This window comes from Rhinolophus sinicus, chromosome 1 (genome assembly GCF_057876585.1).
Source record: "Rhinolophus sinicus isolate RSI-liver-muscle chromosome 1, RSI-T2T, whole genome shotgun sequence".
NCBI classification, from domain to species: domain Eukaryota; kingdom Metazoa; phylum Chordata; class Mammalia; order Chiroptera; family Rhinolophidae; genus Rhinolophus; species Rhinolophus sinicus.
The window spans coordinates 140,712,537-140,732,264 of NC_142501.1; the positions used below are offsets into that span (position 1 = coordinate 140,712,537).

The window sequence follows — 19,728 nt, forward strand, 5'->3', positions numbered from 1 at the left end:
TGGGAGTCTTCCCTCCTCTTGAATTTTTTTGGAATCGTTTGAGAAGAATAGGTGTTAATTCTTCTTTGAATGTTTGGTTTTGAATTCCTTTAGTTTTTTCATGTCTGGAAAGCTCTATCTCTCCTTCAATTTTAAATGATAGCCATGCTGGGTAGAGTAGTCTTAGTTGTAGGTCCTTGCTTTTCATCACTTTTACTACTTTCTGTCACTCCCTTCTGGCCTGCAGTTTCTGTTGAGAAATCAGCTGACAATCTTATGGGAGTTCCCTTGTAAGTAACTAGTTATCTTTCTCTTGCTACTTTTAGGATTCTCTCTTTGTCTTTAACCTTTGCCATTTTAATTATAACATATCTTTGTGTGGGCCTGTTTGAGTTCATCTTGGTTGGGACTCTCTGAACTTCCTAGCCTTGTATGTCTATTTCCTTCACCAAGTTAGGGAAGCTTTCAGTCATTATTTCTTCAAATAGGTTCTTGATCCCTTGCTCCCTCTCTTTTCCTTCTGGTACTCCTATAATGTGAATGTTATTATACTTGATGTTGTCCCAAAGGACCCTAAAACTATCTTCATTTTTTTCAGTGCTTTTTTGTTGTTGTTGTTGTTGTTACCGTTGTTGTTGTTCTGATTGGGTGCATTCTGTTACCTTGTGTTCTAAATCGTTGATTTGATCCTCTGCTTTATCTATTCTGCTGTTGATTCCTTCTAGTGTATTCTTCATTTCAGTTAGTGTATTCTTTTCATTATTGCTCCCCTTCACCAATCCCCCTCATGGATATGCTTGGTGAAGGGCCTGTATCATGCCCCCTAGAATGGTGTTTATTAGCACAAAGAAAGCAGCCAAACTGCCTGGGTTTGAAGATCAGCTCCACCATCTAATGACTATGTGACTTTGGCCATTTACTTATTTCTCTGCAACATGGGAATAATAAGAAATTGTACCTAGCTCACACAATGGCTAAGAAATTAAATGCTTAGAACAGGGATGGCCAAGCTACAAGCCCTTGTAAATCTCCTGTCATGATCTACAGTAATTGGAGAGAGTTTAGAGAAAATCTGATCTCTGTCCTCCAAGAGAGAGTGAGCCATGCACCAGGCTAGGGCCAGGCAGCACTGCAGATGCCTACCTTCTGCCTCAGGCCTGAGCAGCCCTCCCACTACACACTCCAGATTCATTCTGCCCGCCTCTCGCCCTGATTGCCAACTCTCCCGCCTTACTGGGTTCCTCTGACTCTTTCTTTAGAGTTTTCACACAGCCAGCAGCCTCCACCTAGAACATGATTTCCTGCTCTTTTCTATCTGGCCAGCTCCTGCTCATCATTTGGGTCTCAGCTTAAACAGCACTTTCTCAGAGAGGCCTGCCGAGGCTGCCTAGACCAAAGGAGATCCTCGCCTCCTCCATATGCCACACAACCTGTTCCTTCCATTCTGCCCTTTTGAACAGGTATCACACATAGAATTGTTTCCAGGATCTGTGCTTCCTGGTGGAATGTAACTACCAGGGCCGGGGCCACATTTGTCTCGTACACTGCTGAGTTCCTAGGACATACTCAAAAAATATATAATGAATGAATGATGTCCCAAACTGAGACAAATTGCCCACACATGTATACTGGTACAGGAAGGCTACAATGAATATCAACAGTCTAGAAATCAAAACAACGCTTAGACAAATGATTTACCCTCAAGTCTGTTTCCTTGTGTCCAACTCACCTCCCGAGAGATTCTCAGCCACAACAAATAACTCTAGTGGTTTCCCTTGGGAAAAGTGCTGCTTTAAGTACTACAAGACACAAAATCCCAAAGAAAAATGCCTCAGGAAAAACACTGCAATATTCCACTACTTCTCCAAAGGCAGGAGGGGCTTCTCCTAGAAATGCTGTCTAAGGTCTTCTGATAGTAGACTGGAAATGCGAAGTCCCTGAAAAAATTTCCTTGTGACCCAAGATCCCAGACTCCAGCATCAGGGATCTTCAAGCTGTTGTTTTATATGCCTGTGTGTGTGAGCATGTGAATGAGAGATAGTAAGTCTGCACAAAACAGAATATCCAAGTATATCTACTATAAAATAACATGCACATTACTTGAAAATGAATGAATAATGTCCCAAAGCAAGACCACTAACCAAAAACCTTGTATTTTGCAAAACCACATACTAAACAATAATAGGGCTTATGGAAAACATAGAGTTGGGGCAGAAGGCTCAAATCTCATTCAAGTTGTAACCAGAACAGTAATGAAAACAATAAGAACATTGGAAATTACTACCACAGATAAAAAGATGTTTTCTATTTCCTATTACAGAATAAATATGGGACTTTTACCCAAAAGTGGGGTGGCAGCAAGAGTGCAGGATGGAAAGCATACAAGGAAGGACTGAGGCTGCTGCATTATGGAGAAAAGAGAAAAATGCAGAAAGATCTGGGAAAATCAGACTTTTAATGAGCATATAGCCAAATGGAGCCAAGAGCAAGAATGAGGAGCAACTGCCTCCCTGGTTTACTTCTTCCAGCCTACTTTGCTTTCAACTACTGCTATTTGGTGATGCAAAATATTTTACTTTTCAATTACAGTTTACATACAATATTATATTAATTTAAGGTGTACAGTATAGTAATTAGACATTATATACTTTACACAGTAAGGTGATACAAAATATTAAGGTGCTAAGAAAAATCTCACATTAACCATGGCAACTTGTGCCTTATAAAGCATCATTCCCTATTTCCCAATTCCATATGCAATAGTTCACATCACAGAAACATAAACTAAAGCAGAGCCAACTGTATTTTCCCAGGATACCAGGGGCCCATACCAAGTGAGAGTAGAGCTACGGCCAGGGGATACCAGATGGGTAAGCCAAGAGAGGGTCCACTGTAAGGGTCACTGTTTGAGGTCCTGGGAGCCACGTCAGATCAGATTCCCAACCAGCCTGCATGCCAGTCTTAATATGATTGTCACTTATTGGAACAAGCACAGAAGAGAACCTTGAACCAGAACAGTGGGCAATGGTTACCTGTGTTACACAAGGACTAAACAGGATGACAAATGCAGAGTATCTATCACAATGCCAAGCAGGGAGACACACTAAATACATATGCTTTTCTTCCCCCTGCTAATAATAATTTTAGTTCTTGATCTCAGATTCCAGGACTATTTGACTACAGAGGGGGAACCAGGTCACAATCAAGGGGAAAGAGGTTGGTGAAGAGAAAGAGAATAAAAATAGTTCCACACATTGGCTATGGTTCATTCTGCTCCTGTAATGGTTTTTTCATCGTAGTCCTAAATACTCTCCTGCCAAAATATATCTTTTTAAAAACATTTCAAGGGCTCTAGTTTCAGAGATGTGTTTAGGAGCCGTAGAGGTGAAACTGTTCCCTAGCAACTAACAGTACCATGCACACAAAAAAGATGTTCAGTAAATAGCTGTTAAGGGAAGGAGGAGGGAGAGAGGGAGGAGCAGGTCTTCTGCTTGGTTAGACAGTTAGTTAGGAGCCTGATCTTTTTAGAAGTTTTGCTTTTACTTCTACAGCATAGCAGTCACCAGCCCAAGCTCAAGCTCTAGAACAAGAATTGCCTGGGTTCATATCCCAACTCTTCCACTTATTAGCTATGTGACTTCAGGCAAATAAGTTCATATTTCTGTGCTCCAATTTTCCCATCTGTAAAATGGGCATAAAATGGTGCTTACCTGAGAAGCACCTTATGTGCCAGGCCCTGTAATAGGTGATAGATAGATAGATAGATAGATAGATAGATAGATAGATAGATAGATAGATAGAGCTATCACCTCATTTTACATATATATATATATATATATATATATATATATATATATATATATATATATATCAGTATCATATCAATAACTCAAACAAGCACCTAGACTAGCATTAACATGTGAAAAGTGCTCTAGAAGTGTGTTAACTATAACTATTTTTATTTGGCACTGAACTAGCCACTTTATCGTTTTACATTATCACATTCTGTCAACTCTTGTAACACGATGAATCAGGCTTCCACTTGTCACCCACCCCTCCCTCCTATTTATGACATCTTGCAATGTTCCTGAGGAAACAGGCGGCAACCACATCTGTTGGTTACTGACAACATTCAGCTCCAGAAGCTCCTTTTTTAAAAAGTTTTCTATGAGAAAGGCAGAAAGGATGCTATTTCTCAGTGTTTCCATTGGGTCATGACAATTAATAGTCACAGCCACGATCGCTTACTAATACCAGCTACTGGTCATTAGTTTTTGGGGGGCATTTTCCTTTTAAAAATATCTATCTAATAAGAACTCACATAAGTAACCACTATAATAAAATTCTTTAGTGCTTTTTCTTTCTAGGTAGCCTATAATTGAAAGTACTCTGATCTTTCACTCATAGTAAGAAATAGGAATTGTCTAGATTCCTACAACAGGTAAGAGAGAGGAGGCTGACTTATTGCTTTGAGGTGAAGAGAGAAAGAGAAGGTGAGAGTCCCAGGGCAGAATGCAGGGGGCATGTTTATTTAAAAAACGGAGGTATTTGCTCTCCAATCCTGCAGACAGGAACTCCAAGTGCAGGGAGCCTTACATCAGTCCAACTTGAAGGGAAGGTTGGCCTCCGAAATCATTCCTTCAACTGATATCACCTGTCTAAGAGCCAACAGTGGAATGACTTTCCAAGTGTCCAATCACTGACTGTCTCCAGGCAACTATTGGGTAACCGGCTTTTTTAAATCAGTCTTTAAAAAAAACACCTCTTTGCTTCCTGTCAGGGCAGCAACAGAGTCTATTTTCGCTGCCACTGCAGCCAAGTGCCAATCAGGCAATTATAGCTGGGCACAGGCTCACTGAGAAATCTCTCAGGCAGGGTGTAATATGGCAATGGGGCCGGAACAGGGAGCAGTGGGAATAAACCCAGCAGGAGTGGGACAATGACTAAGACCCAGTCTTTGGCCACAAGAGCTCTGGGCTTTATCAAAGGAGGCAGATCCTACACAATCACACATTAGTTACAGTGAAATTCTAACAGAGGCAGATGTTAAGGTGTGCACAGAGAAGGATTAGGGAGGAATCAGGGAGTCTGCCTCACAGGCAGTTATATTTAAGTTCTGTCTTGAAAGGATCTGTCCCTAGAGAAATGGAGAGGGGGCATTCCAGGGTATCCCCGCCTTGACGGCCATTCTCCCCTTTCGCTTGAGGAATAGAACGCAGACTGTTACCTGGGGACACCCAGCCACCCCTGCAATCAGGAGTGGCCATGTTACTGAAGTTCTGGGAACTGAAATGGAACCTGAAGTATCAGGAAGAATTTTCTAGAAAGAATTTTATAAGGGAGGGATGCACTCACTGTTCATTTTCCATTCCTCCATCCTGCTTCCTGAAAAGGTGATGTCATGATGAATTCCTAGCAGCCATGTCGGATCATGAGAAAGGGGGTCTACAGATGGTGAGTTCAAGTGTTGAAAGAAACCTAAGTCACAGACCTCCAGAGATTACAAATTATAGGCTCCCAAACGGCATGTGACTTTATGAGTTTACAAATCCCCTTCTTTTAGAAGAATTTGGGAGAAAGTTCCCAAATCAGAGGACATCTGTGGATCACCACCCAAAGTCTCACACAAAATTTCTCTACTCACTCATTGAAAAGGAGGCAGGTTTCCTGTAACCTCTCCTTAGCTCAGAATGGAGTACAGCCTCTACAGCCCCTATTTTGTATAAGAATTTCAACTCCAGAGTCCAGGCTCAAACATAAACCCCAAGTCCTCTCTGCCATTTCTCCTAGAAGAATTTTTCATTTATTGGTGACTTAGTCCTAAGAGATGCAGACATGTATCACGCAAACCCTACTCTGAGTGGCCAGCAAGCACATTCTAGAACTTCTGACTCAGCTCCCTTCCCTGCAGGGCCCCCCCACCCCCTCCCACACACACACACACCTGGAGAACTTCAAAAGCATTTCCGGTTTTTTCAAAGCATAATCACAGTAAGTGTGCTTTGTGCGCACACGCAAGCCCTTGTCTCAGTATATTAACATCAATCTAACTCCCCTACTCAGCACCCTTCAATGGTCCTAGCTTAAATATTACTTCCACTCTGAGTCCTTGCCTGCCTAAAGTATTAATACTTTTCTCTTAAGTCCCCCTCCCCCCCCCCATTCTTTGTCTTCACAGCACTTACCCCAACTTGTAAACATGTTGGGGAAGGATGCATTTAAGCTCTCTCTCTCTGTCCACCCAACTACATTGTGAGTTTCATGTGGGCAGAAATTATGTTTCTTTTGTTCACCATCTAACCCTGGTTCTTAGCACCATGCCTGGCACATTGTTGGAGCTTAGTACACACTATTTAAGAAATGAATTTTAAAATTTGTTTAAAAATACTTTCATACATTAAATGCTTATTTCCACCATAATGCTTCTATTTTAGTGTTTACACTGAAGTGAGCTTACAAACGAGTGACAGACAGCCAAGCATCCTACAAAATTATTTTCATACTTTAAACCATTTGACTAAGCCTATCGTAGCTCTCATTCAGTTACTCATTAGAATAAAATAACTACGTGAATATCATTTTTTTAAAAATGTTTCTTAGGGGAGGAAAAAAGAGCTGTGTACTCATCACAATAAATGTAATTTTAATTCCTTACTTAGTGTACCCACGTGGTAAAATATAAGGCTGAGGATTTTTTATAACAGTATTAGGTCATCTAAATACAAAAAGTCACAAGCCCTTCTGCCCTTGATCTTTATTCAAAAAGAAAAAAAACGAAAGAAAGCAAAGGTTCATTCTTCCATGGCCTCCTAATGAGCTGTTCAGGGATAGACGGGTGGGTACAGCCCTAACTTCTAAGGTTGACCAGAGGCCAATACAATAGCTGTACCAGAGTAGCTATCAGAGGTAGAATGCAGAACAGTGGAAACATGGACCTCTCTCAGCCTAACCAATATTTTAAGGCCCCAGCACAGATATAAGGATACAGTTTTGCTGACAGTATAAATTTAATGGGCAAAGGTGTCAGCCAAAATATTCCTTAGGTACATGTTATGTGACTATATCACCTCATTTTTTCCCCTCATGCCAAAGAAAATTCCCTGAGATATGATCGCCATCCCATCAGGGTTGGCTGCATGAGGACATCTCTTTGGGAGTGTTGTTTTCAATCCTGGAAACATGGAATTTTACCACAGCGGAACTGAACTCCATGACATCATTCTTCCTTGCAGAGAGAGATACAACATCTCATGTACAGGCAGAAGTCTTTCCGACACTCTGTGGTTCTCTCCCTCTTTTTTTAAAAAGGCTACTTTTTTCCTGGATCATTTAGGAACCCTCTAGTTTAGGCTATTTTTATATTCCTCAATCATTTAAAAACAAAGTTCTATTATCTTTTCCTCTCCTCGTGTAATTGCACTGTAGTTTCCCCACCTTAATCTCCCACCCAAAAAAGATCATGTCTGATACATTTCTTTTGCTTTAAATGTAAACACATACGCACATTCTTAGGAACAGAGGAGGGGAAATATGATAAAATTGTAAGGTACATTTGTCTAATTCACAGAACAGTGAACTGGGCTTACAAAGAAAACGTAGTTCCAATGAGAGTAGTTTAGTCAGAAATCAACCAGCGTTAAGTGATTCAGTCCTCAACCATGAAAATAAAGGCCAAAATGATTAGGGCGAGACTGGAATGTTGGTAATAGGGATGCTGATTATACGCCAAGATTCCCAGGAGTCACAGAGTTGCTTTGTTCAGACACTTCAGTTCTTCAGGATGGGACCTGGGGACCTGCAGGAGAGGCTGCCAATCTTCTCTCTTGGAAGGACCTGCCCCTTGGCTGAATTCAACAACAAAACTGTTCCCAGGTGAGATCTCGTCCAGATGAGAGAACTCTCAAATAAAGGTGAAGGGGCTGTGGTAAAGGCCTCTGACAGATGTGCCAACAGAGGTTGAGCACATCAGCACTGAGAAGAGATATACCTTCACACCCATATTTGGAGAACAAAACAGACCACACAGGTATTAGATCTTTACTCAAACTCTCTGGGGAATGTAAAATATAGAATAATGCACCTTCTCCATTAGAAAATGTTAAAAGCACACATGGACTATGCATTTGTTCATCCCCATATGGAACAGGCTTATAACAAGAGAACCATGGTCCCTAATATCATAGCCATAAACATTCTAGAATATCTGTCCTCTTAAGAAATTATATGATAATGAATCAACAAGCTTTAAAAAAATTACAAACTAATGACTTACCTACTGGCCATTTGCCCTAATAAAACTTCAGTGGGGTGATTGGGGGCCATGGCAGTATCAGGAGACCGAAACCACTCTAGCAGGCCTGAGCTGCAGACAACCCCAGTGCCCAGTTCTGCCTGAGCTGCATGGGTCTGACAATAGCCAACAAAGGTGAGGAGCCTCATTCTTCTTGCCTGAGGGCCTGGGCAGTACCACCTATTTGGTTTCCTGCCCCCCACCCAATGCAACACCAAGGTGGTCTGTCCAAGTAAGGACAGCCCCTCAGTCCTGCAGCTAAAAAAGACAAACTATGGGAAATAGTCTAGGAAACCACAGCTCCTGAAATCCACATCCTGCCTCCATATACGGCGTGGTAGGTGGGGGGCAACTCTGTACAGTCACAGGACCAGAAAGGTCATTTCTTACAGGAATTTTTATACATGGTGCTAAATATGGGAAGCAACATAAAGGATCAGATAGCAAGGGATGCAAAGTCAAATGGCCTGGGTTCAAATCCTGATTCTAAGTAATTACTGACTAGATAACCCTGGACAGTCTCCTAACTCCTAGAAACCCCAATTTCCTCAACTATAAATTTTGGATGTCTGGATGCATATATTCATAGAAGTTAAGAAATGCTTTGGGGCATCCGGATGCTTTGGGGCTGCCGGATGTCTCAGTTGGTTAGAGCACGAGCTCTTAACAACAGGGTTACCAGTTGGATTCCCACATGGGCCAATGAGGTACACCCTCCACAATCAGATTGAAGACAACGAACTGCTGCTGAGCTACCTAATGGCTCAGTTGATTAGAGCGCGAGCTCTTAACAACAAGGTTGCCTGTTCAATTCCCACATGGAATTGTGGACCATGCCTCCCGAAACTAGATTGAAAATGGCAACTGGACTTGGAGGTGGGCTGCGCCCTCCACAATTACATTGAAGGACAACAACTTGACTTGGAGCTGATGGGCCCTGGAAAAACACACTGTTCCCCAATATTCCCCAATAAAAAATAAAAAAATAAAAAAAACAGAAAGAAAGGATGCTTTGAATTAAAGTCCCAGTTCTGCCACTTACTTGTAACTTTGGGCAAGATACTTAGAGCCTCAGTTTTTTCACCTGTAGATGGGGATAATAATAATACTTAATGCATACATAGACGTTTTAGCCCAGTGCCCAGCACATAGTAAGCACTCAATAAATTTATCAGCTTTTATCCTCATGAGCATCAACTTCATTACCATCACTATGATCTTGTTACACATAACTATGATATTTTTAAGTTCCAGAATGGTCCAAAGCAAAAAGAGAAGGCCAGGCCAATTTCCAGGAGCTGCCTGGTCCCACCTAGCACCGACTTACCACCCACAGAATCACAGCCAGATGTGTGCATCATGGCTCCATTGTCATCCATCAGCAAAGAGCAGGGGGCTGAGAGATGCAGTTGTGGGAACACATGCCCCACACTACCCCTTCCTGGTGGCCAGAGCTCAGTCTGTCCATTTAGAGCTCACTTGATGGAAAGGTGGTTTCCAGGGAGATGAAGGGCCAAGAAGTGCCAGCTCCATCTCCCATTCCACTTTCCCTTTCCCCAAATCTGTGGGACCTCACTGTTCTCCCACCATGTGACAGCACTGTGTCATAGCAGCCCTTGTATACAAACAAGCCAGACTATTTAAATGTCATTGTAAGAAAGATGCTGCCTAATCTAATTTACATATCTATTCAGACCATTACTCCTTTCTTGATTGAGCCAGAAAAAGGTTTTCTTCCTCTTTGTGGCTCTCCAAGCAGAGCTGGAGAACCATATGCAAAGTTAAATTTCTGTTGTAGTAAAAGATGTGAGTCATGAATTCCCTACAGAGATGAAGAATTAGAAAGACGATATAACTTATGGCATGCGTTCACTCATCATTACATCGCAAATGTCATGTGTTGCAGGCCACTAAATGCTAGATTCTCTCAAAGGCTACTCATAAATTCTCCCAACTGCCAAACAATACATCTTTTCATCTTGGAGAGCTAAGGTACCCTCAGTTCTTTTAATCTTCAAAATCAGGTCCCAGTTGAGTAAGAAAACAATTGTATGTGGGCAGGGGGAAATGACCCAAAATGATGAACTGATCCCTTCCAGCACTAGTTCCCACTCATGGGAAATATGGATTAGGTCACAAATAAGATTATATTCATCACCAAACCCCATGGGCATGCTATGATTAAAGTTAAAGGAGTCCAGAAACTTCTCAAGTAGAAGAACTAAGGCTGAGTTGGGTTGAAATTTCCAACCCCTCCCTAAAAACTTGGCAACCTGTTTCAAATCACAACTGAAAAGAAACCAAGTTGAAGGGACATCTGTTTCTCCAGAAAGTGTTTGGCATTGCAGAGAAGAGCTACAGATTAGAATAGATAAATATTGTTGTGGGCAGGAGCGGGGAATCAAGAAAATTAGAATCATTTACCTGCTCACAAACTCTTGTAATTCAATGAATACCATCAGGGGGAAAAGGAAAAGACAAAAGGGAACAAAGAAAGGAAGAGAGGAAGGAGGAAGGGAAATAAATGAGAGAATTATTCTTTTTCCTAGCAGGAGCTGGCACTTCAGTGAACAAAACATTGCTACATTCAAGGTAAGTATTCAGACAGCCACTTTGTATATATAATGATTTAATACTGGATTATCTGCAAGCGGAGAAGCAGTGAACATTCTACTTGGAGTTGGTAAAAAAGGCTATGCATTAAACTTAAATATTGAAGCATCATTTTCTAAGCCTTAATGGACTACCAGGTCATTTTATGAGTAGATATTATAGGTTTTCCTCTGATCCCTAAATCTTGTAATGCAAGTTAGAGTAACATATAGTATCTATTTAACTTCTGGTCCAGGTATCTGGAGTTAATAAGGTAAAGATAACAGAATGAGATCAGTAGGTAATTGAATTATATTATTTATGCTAGAAACTTAGGCTTCTGAAATTTTTCTTTCAAAATCCGCCCTGGTTATTATTAACAACACCAACAGCAGCAGTAATAGTAGTATTAACAATGAGAGTAATGGTGATGGTAACAGCACTAGTAATGTAATAATAAAAATAGCCATAGTAATATTAATGGTAACAATACTAACCATTAGACTGTACTTCCTAAATTGTAGGTCCTATTATAAGCATTTTAAATAGAGCGTTAACTTATTTCATCCTCACAGCACTCCTATGAGGTCGGTAAGCTATTATTAGTACTCCTGTTTTAACAGATGCTTTCAACAATATCTCTTTGTTATTTTTGTTGTTGTAAACAGCTAGAGCTAGCTTTCAAAGAAAATATTTAGAACTAAAAGGAGAGGAAACGCAGCCTTGGGCAGCCTGTCCAAGGTCACACAGCTAGAAGGCAATAGAACCAGGATTCAAAGCCAGGTTGCCCAACCCCAAAGTCTGACCTAACCACTGTACTGTATTTTACTGCCCCTTTGCTTAGGAAGGCCTTCTAGATAAGGAATGTGGAAGGAAGTCAGTCAGGCCCCTGCCTGCTGGTAGCCAGAGTTAATACTTGAAGTTTGCTGTTTCCTTTGGGACGCTCCCCAAAACCCACATTAAGACATGCAGCCTGTTCCTACAGCTATAAAAAAGTCACTGAGAGTGTTACAGAACTGTTCCCGCATGGTTTCTGACCTCCATTAGGGCTTTCACCTTTGCCAGCTAAGACAGAAGCTGGGGGGGTGGGGGGGGGTGAGGTGCAAGCAAGGTTCCCAGGCCACCATTTCCTGCCCAGTGACACAGCCCTCAAATAGCCAAAGCTGCAGGCCGAGAAATTCCTCACTAACAAGTTATCTCCAGGAGCTTGTTCCTTAAGTTTTCTCACCAAGCAGAGACTCAAGGAAGACTAAGGACTGAGGAGGACAGACAAACGGCAAAGTTTGTTTATTAACCTGCTAAGCCCAAGGGAACATTTTTCTGAAAGGGTGAAATTCTTGACTACTAAAAAGGGGAGGGGGGGGAAGCCTGTGGGAAATTTAATCACCAACTGAACAAAACTGAAAAACAAAGCCCTGCCAATGAGGATGTTGCTGAAGACAATGGGGCCCCCAAAAGGAGGTGCAACTGTCTCGAGATAACAATACCCCCGGGAATGCAGCTCATACTAAGTACTACATTATTGCTGTATTGGCCCAGGAATCTTTGTTCACCCGGCAACTGCACGCAAAACCATCTGTTACTGCTTCTGGGTTCCCCCGGTTTGCAGACAGGGCATTTACATTTCAAGAGGAACCTCGGAGAAGGAAGGGGGGGGGGGGTCTCTATCTCTCCCTGGAGCAAATACCCTTTTATACAGCCTGGGAGGGGAAGCTCTCCTTTCCGTGAAACCGAACTCCTCAATTGAAAGGAGATAGGCTGCTTCAATAATGCACACGCAGAGCAGAGCCCACGGCCGCTTAGTCATAAAGCCATGCATGCCCCATTCGGGTTTTCATATTCTCAAGTTGGTGTGCACAGTAAAGTATTACGAATAACACCAAACTGTCTGCAGGGCCTAAATCGGGGACTCTCTTTTCTTAAGGAAGACCCTCTTTCTTTTAAACCTGGAACCAGGACAAAAGCTGCTATTCTGGACTGTATAATAATTAGCTTGAAATATACTACCACTTCAAAACAGACGGTGATCTTCTGGGCTGAAGGAGATGTTTTAGATCTTGATCTCAGTGGAGACTAAAGAAGTATATACATATGTCAAAATCATGTAGGTGTGCACTTCAGATCTGTGCACCTTCCTGTATGCAACTTAAACCACAATATATTTTTTAAAGCAGAGTGTGTCAGTGCTACTCACAATGAAGGAAACTGAAAATAAACCACTAGCCTTCAAGAATTGTGAAGAGTGCTCTGCTTTCATCTCTCCCCTTACCACCATCCACATCGAAAATCTCGCCTGAGAATTTTAAAGTTCAAGAACATGAAAAACACAGCTCTCCAAGTCTCAACTAAGCCAGAGACTACAAATGTCTCCTGGGTGTCCTGTGAGCCCAAGTATGCAGTAAAGAGAGAGTACCTGTCACACCCCAAGGCACATATCAAAAATAAAAAGCCAAGGTCTTTTTCTCATCTGATCATGAGCTATCAATTGTGAGAGACATAACAGGTTTTTAGCAAGAGAGCCTGGAGTTTATTCTTCTGTTTCTTTAACCCTATTTTTAAATATACGTTTCTAAACTCTGCCTAACACTGGTGCTCACGTGAAGCAGGTTAACCCTGTAAGGTGCAGGCCTCTGCTGGAGCATTAAAGCAACATTAAGTGAGCGTGGTTTCCGCAAGCAGCTCAGCAGGTTTAAATCTGTTCCACTGTAGCTGTTACCCCAGCCACATCTTGAGATCTGCGGTGCCACAGGGGGATGTCACTAAGTGACAGTCTGATTACTAACAGGCTTCACCATTGCTGGGTCATGACTTAGCGGTACATTTCTTCTTTTGAACTATCAGCCAAGGAGGGCTGCCTGGCACTGAGGAAAAGAGGGTCAAATTCGCCTTCCACTAAGCCTCAAGAAAGGCCGCCCAGAGAAACAGCCTCGTTACACGGATCATAGCGGGGCACCTTTCCCCCCTCGCGCCCTTCAAGCGTCCCGACCCCCCTAGACACGTCATTTCGGGAGCACAGGGCCACCAAGCTGCAGCTACAGATAGACATCGAGAATCAGGATCACCCCTGAGAGCGCTTCCAGGACTGAGCCGAGAGCTCCAGTGATTTCCCTGGCCTGCCACCGAGTCATTTAAGAAGTGAAATATGCCAACGGGGCCGGGTACCCGGCACCTGGGAGCCTGCCCCGCCGCCTCTGGAGTGGAGTGGGGGCTCCCAGTGGCTGGGCAATGTCTCTGCGGATGGCACGCTCGCAGGTGGGTCTTGCAGACTCCCCGGCCCTGTGCGCTGTGCCAACCTCACACCTGACACGGTGCCAGGAACACAGCCAGAGGCTCTGGTGGGTATGCGCTTCCGTGGAGACACTGCCAACTCCGCTCCGGAAGGGCAGGGAGGGGGCCAAGAGGCGGAAGGTAGGAGAGGGAAGCAGGACCCCCAAAATGCGGTGTCCACAAGGACTCTGGGGGCTCGCGCTTCCTGAGCCTTTGCGGCGCTTCTGCTCGCACTGCGCTTCCCTTGGCAGCGCCTGGAAGCGGCGGGAGCTGAGATTTGCGCGGCTGGCAGTTAGGAGGGATGGAGGCGCAGGAGAATGCTTCCTGCCCCCCACACGCACAGCTACACTGCAGTGTTCACCGTTCGCACCCACCCTCACTCGAGACTCCAGTGCCAAAGCGCCAGGAGATCGCAGCTTGCCCGAGGCCCTGGCGGGTAACCCGGAGCAGCTGGCAAAAATAAAAAATAAAAACCCACACACCAAAAAAAAAACAGAAAAAAAACGGGGAGGGGTGGCGAGGCTGGACCTGTCGTCCGTGTGTGGTGGTGAGGAGGCCGGGAGGGGGGAGGGCTTAGTGGCTCCCGGAGCCCCTGCCAGACCGCCCGCCAGCCGTGGGCACCTACCTCGATCCACTTCTGCGCCTCGGAGAAGGCGGGCTCCGGGGGCGGCTCGGGCTGCAGGGGCTGAAGAGCTTCCAGACCGAGAGCGGGACAAGCCATTTGCGAATCCCCGCGTCCACTCGTGTGCTGGGCCGCCGGGATGAGGACGGCCGCCGTTGCCGCCGGAGCGCGCTCCCCGCCCCTTCCCGCCCGCCCGCTCTCCCGCCCCTGCCTGCCCCTCCCCCGCCGGCGCAGGTCCCGGCGGAGAGCCGGGCTTGCTGCTGGAGGACGCCGCGGCAGCTGTTCCCAGCACCGCCCGGGCTCGGCCTCGCTGTGAATCCCGCGCGGGAGCGAGCGCGGAGGCTCCGGGAGCTCCCTCTCCTCCCCACCTTCTCTGGCCGCTCCGCCCCCACCGGGGTGGTGGGGGGGCGGTGGGAGAAAGTGTCAGCTACCGACTAAAAATAACTAAGAGTGAGCGCTGGGTGTCTCCCTCCCTGCCCACAACGGGACCAGAGAGGGCCTCGGCCAGCTGCCCCGCACGTCTCGGCGCGGAGCTGCTTGCGGAGGGGCGCGTAGGTTGGGCTGCACCTGGGAGACGCGCGCCGAATTGGGCGCACAAGTCCCTGGGGAGCCGGCGCTGCCGCAGCGAGACAGGAGGTCGCGCGGTTAGTGGCCGGGCCGCACCTGCTGTCCCTCCAGCTGCAGAAGTGGCAATAGGGGCAGCCCTCTGACCTGGCACCAGGGAGTGTTCAGTCACCTGATCTTTTTGTAAGAAAAAAAGAAACACCCTTAAAAACCTTTTTCTCCCCAGGCAAGCTACCTGTGTCCCAGTCTGTTAATTAATTCAACCCATATTTATTGCGTACCTGCTATGTATGTGTCAGACACTGAGGTAGTTGCTGAGGACCCAGAGATGAAAAAAGAAACGAAAAAAGGAAACAACTCTTAAGTCCTAGCCTTCAAAATAATTACATTGGCGGGGGTGGTGGGTGGGGGGGAGGAGCAGGCGATAAGCATGTTAAACAAAAAAAGGTAATTGTGGAGAGTGATCTATATTAAGAAGATGCGAGTAGAAGAGAAGATAAACTATGATCTGGAAAGGGAATGTTGGATAACTTCCAATACCTTCCCACCCTCCACCTGGGGGACTAACCTGTGTGTCCAGGTTCCATTAATGGGAGAGAGGCAGGAGGTCAGGCAAGTGGAAGAGAGGGTTGTGGGGTATTTATGCTGCCCCTTACTGCAAAATTCAGGGGATTGGCTGCACCACTCTGCTAAAGGCTGCATGCAAATCTGTCTAGGGCCTCTTGGCGTTCCCTGAAGGTTCCCTGTTTCCTCTTGTCACACCCCACTTCCCCAGGCCTGGTGGTGGTAAAGGCTTCCTCATCCCATTCTGGTTTCCCCACCCTGCCCATTTCCTCTTAATGGTCTCTTAATAAACTCTTTTCAGCCACCCCTATTTGAGCATAACTTCTGTGTTGCATGACAGCCCAACTGATGATCAAGGAAGGTTTTTCTGACAAGATGACAGTGATGAAGTGACATGAATGGGAGAGATGTTAGCCATGCAACAACCTGGGGAAATATTTCCAGATGGGTGCAACGACCTTCAGGTAGGAATGAGCTTGGTGGGGGTCAAGGAACCCACAAAAGGCCAGTATGACTGGAGTGTGTGAGGAAAGAACCAGGTGGGAATGATAACATGGGAGAGGCATGCCAGGTTTCCAGGAAAAGGGGAGGGGGTGAATGCCAGACCACAGTGAGGATTTGTTGCATGGGCATCCGCTGGTGAGCCCAGCCCTGGGTACATAACAGCTCAATACTCTTAGCTAACTTAAAACAAATGGATTCACGTTTTCAACCGGCTGCTGGCAAGAGGGGTAGAACAGGGCAGGAAGTCCGTGGGTGCCTTAGCAGCTAAGTCTCTATTCCCTGTTCAGAGTCCAAGTTTAGCCTTTGTCCGATTCTGCTGCTTTAATGGGGGATGGAACAAAAAGCAGGCCTGAAATTCCACCATTACCGGCTTTGGAGTCAGACAGCCCTCAGTTTATTTACTTTTAAAACACTTATATGGCACTTGCTTAGTGCCAGGCACTATTTAAGTGCATTACAAATAATTGACTAACTCATTCCGTATTCCAACCCTGTAAGATAGACTGTTATCATCCCTATGAGGAAACCAGGAGACAGAGGGGGTGTCACGCAGCTGGTGAGCAGTGAAGCCCAGATTCAAGCCCAGACAGCCTGGCGCCAGATCTGCTCCTAACCACACACCAAGCTGCTTTGCCAGTCCCAGTCCAGACTCTGCTACTTACAATTTGTGCCTCAGTTTCCTCATCTCAAATGAAGTCGAAATGACAATATTTCAACAGAATCATTGTGATGAGCAAACAGGATTTCGGAATGTGAAAGGACGAAAGCTGGGCTTGGCAAATAGTGCCCAGTACAGGACAACTGAACATCCCTTCTATCTGCCTTCCAAAAAGGAAAGGACAGAGAAGTTACAAAGAAGACAAGAGGAGGGAAAGGGCTAATAAAATATAGTCAGAAGATGATCTTGTCTTCATGAAGAAACATGGCAGAGTAAATAATTTACAAAATAATGCCAGCATACTACCGTGTTTCCCCGAAAATAAGACCTAGCCGGACCATCAGCTATAATGCGTCTTTTGGAGCAAAAATTAATATAAGACCCGGTCTTATTTTACTATAAGACCGATAAGACCGGGTCTTTAATATAATATAATACCGGGTCATAATATACTATACTATACTATACTATACTATACTATACTATACTATACTATACTATACTATAATAATATAATACCTGGTCTTATATAATGTAAGACTGGGTCTTATATTAATTTTTGCTCTAAAAAACGCATTAGAGCTGATTGTCCGGCTAGGTCTTATTTTCAGGGAAACACCATAGCACAAGATGCCACACTAACACAGGTTCCACTGCACAGAGTAACTAGGAGGGGAAGCCAGGTGACCTAAATGACATATCTAAATCCATTTGAAAATGAGTATTAAGATTAAATCTATGATATCTCTACAATATCTGCTATCAAAATTGGCATTCAACCTAAAACACTTTTGTCTTTCAGTGGAAATATTTATGTCTTTTAAGGTTTATAATCACAAAGTAATATCTGCTTTTTCTGAATCTATTACCAATAACAAAGTCATGTATGTTACCAAAGACTTACAACCATAGTAGAATTCAACCCTAATGCCATTATCAATATTTTTTTACATATCATTGTTTAGGCACCTACTATATGTAAGAGATTGTACTAGCATCAGAAGAATCCACAAAGGGACACAGACTTTTCCCTTTAGGATCTAATAATTTTGTTCATGGAATGACATTTTCATTTCTGTATAATGTTTTAAAATATAAATATAATATATGTCTGTTGGGGAAAATTTGAAAAATATAATAGAGAAACCCCATAATTCAAAGATCATCACTATTTGAGGAGTATGAAATAACATTTTGATTGAAAAAAAATAACCACAAGGCAAGGTATTCTATGATAAATGTCAAATGGGAGATAGAGTGTATTCAAAGAGCATGGGTTTTTTTTTTGTTGTTTTTTTTGGTAATAGATTTATTGAGATATTATGTACATACCATATAATCCACTCATTTAAAATGTACCATTCAATGTTTTTTCATGTATTCACAGAGTTGTGCAACCATTGGCACAATTAATTTGGAAGATTTTCATCTCTCCAAAAAGAAATCCCATACATTTTAGTAGTCACCCCCAAACTCCCACACCTCCGAGCTCTGGCAACCACTAATCAACTTTCTGTCTCTACACATTTGTCTAGTCTGGGTATTTCATATAGACAGAATCATGCAACATTTGGTCCTTTGTGTGTGGCTTCTTTCACCTAGCACAATGTTTTCAAAGTTCATCCATGTAGCAAGCATGTATCGGTACTTCGTTCCTTTCTATGGACCAATATGCCATTGTTGGGCTATACCACATTTTGTATATTCATTCATCAGTTGGTAGACATTCAGGCTGTTTCCACTTTTTAGTTATTATAAACAATGCTGCTGTAAACATTTGCATACACGTTTTTGTGGATATATGTTTTCATTTCTCTCGGGAATATGCCAAACGGTTAAACATAGAGTTATCATATGACCCATATGTCATATGATAACTCTATGTTTAACCTTTTGATAAACTACCAGAATGTTTTCTAAAGTGGCTGCTCCATTTTACAATCCCACCTGCCATGTATAAGGGTTTCAATTTCTCCACATTGCTGCTAACACTTGTTTTTGTCCAACATTTTTTATAGCTATCCTAGTGACATCTCATTGTGGTTTTAATTTGCATTTATCTGATCACTAATGATGTTGATTGAGCATTTTTCATGTACATATTGGCCATTTGTACATATTCTTGGGAGAAATGTCTGTTCAGATCCTTTGTCCATTTTTGAATTGAGTCATTTCTCTTTTTATCATTGAGTTACAAAAGTTCTTTATATATTCTAGATAGGAGTCCCTTATCAAATATATGATTTGCAAGTATGTTCTCCCATTCTGTGTGTTGACTTCACACTTTCTTGGTGCTGTCCTTTGAAGCACAAAAGTTTTTAATTTTGATGAAGTCTAATGTATCTATTTTTTGTTGTTGCTTATGCTTTTGGTGTCATATCTAAGAAAGCATTACCTAATCCAAGGTCACAAAGATTTAAGCCTGTATTTACTTTTAACAGTTTTATAGTTGGTCACTCCCACATTCAGATCATTAGTCCACTTTTAGTTATTTTCTGTAAAAGTATGGATTTTGAGGTCAAACTTAGTGTGATAGTCTGGGTCTTCTGAGAAGTATGGAATTAAAGACACAAGGATTTCATTAGGGAAACGACTGAGAGAAAATGCAGAGGGAGACAGAAAATGCTGGAAAAGCAGACAGAACACAATGCAAGTCTGACCTGGAGTGAAGAGAAGAAGGAAGGTCAG

At 43.4% G+C, this 19,728-nt stretch overlaps 1 protein-coding gene across 4 annotated transcripts in view; it reads right to left on the reverse strand.

Annotated features, from left to right (window-relative positions):
* LIMCH1 (LIM and calponin homology domains 1) overlaps positions 1-15,119 on the reverse strand; it is a 348,428-nt gene extending 333,309 nt beyond the window's left edge. For 2 of the 4 annotated variants that reach the window (XM_074324612.2, XM_074324614.2), the window contains exon 1: positions 14,754-14,941. In XM_074324612.2, coding sequence (XP_074180713.2) covers positions 14,754-14,849 — 96 coding nt within the window. In that variant the 5' untranslated portion in view covers positions 14,850-14,941. Of the gene's footprint in view, positions 1-14,753 lie in introns of all 4 variants that reach the window. The other 2 variants (XM_074324616.2, XM_088789955.1) reach the window with 2 other exon arrangements.
* Between the last annotated feature and the right edge of the window lie 4,609 nt (positions 15,120-19,728).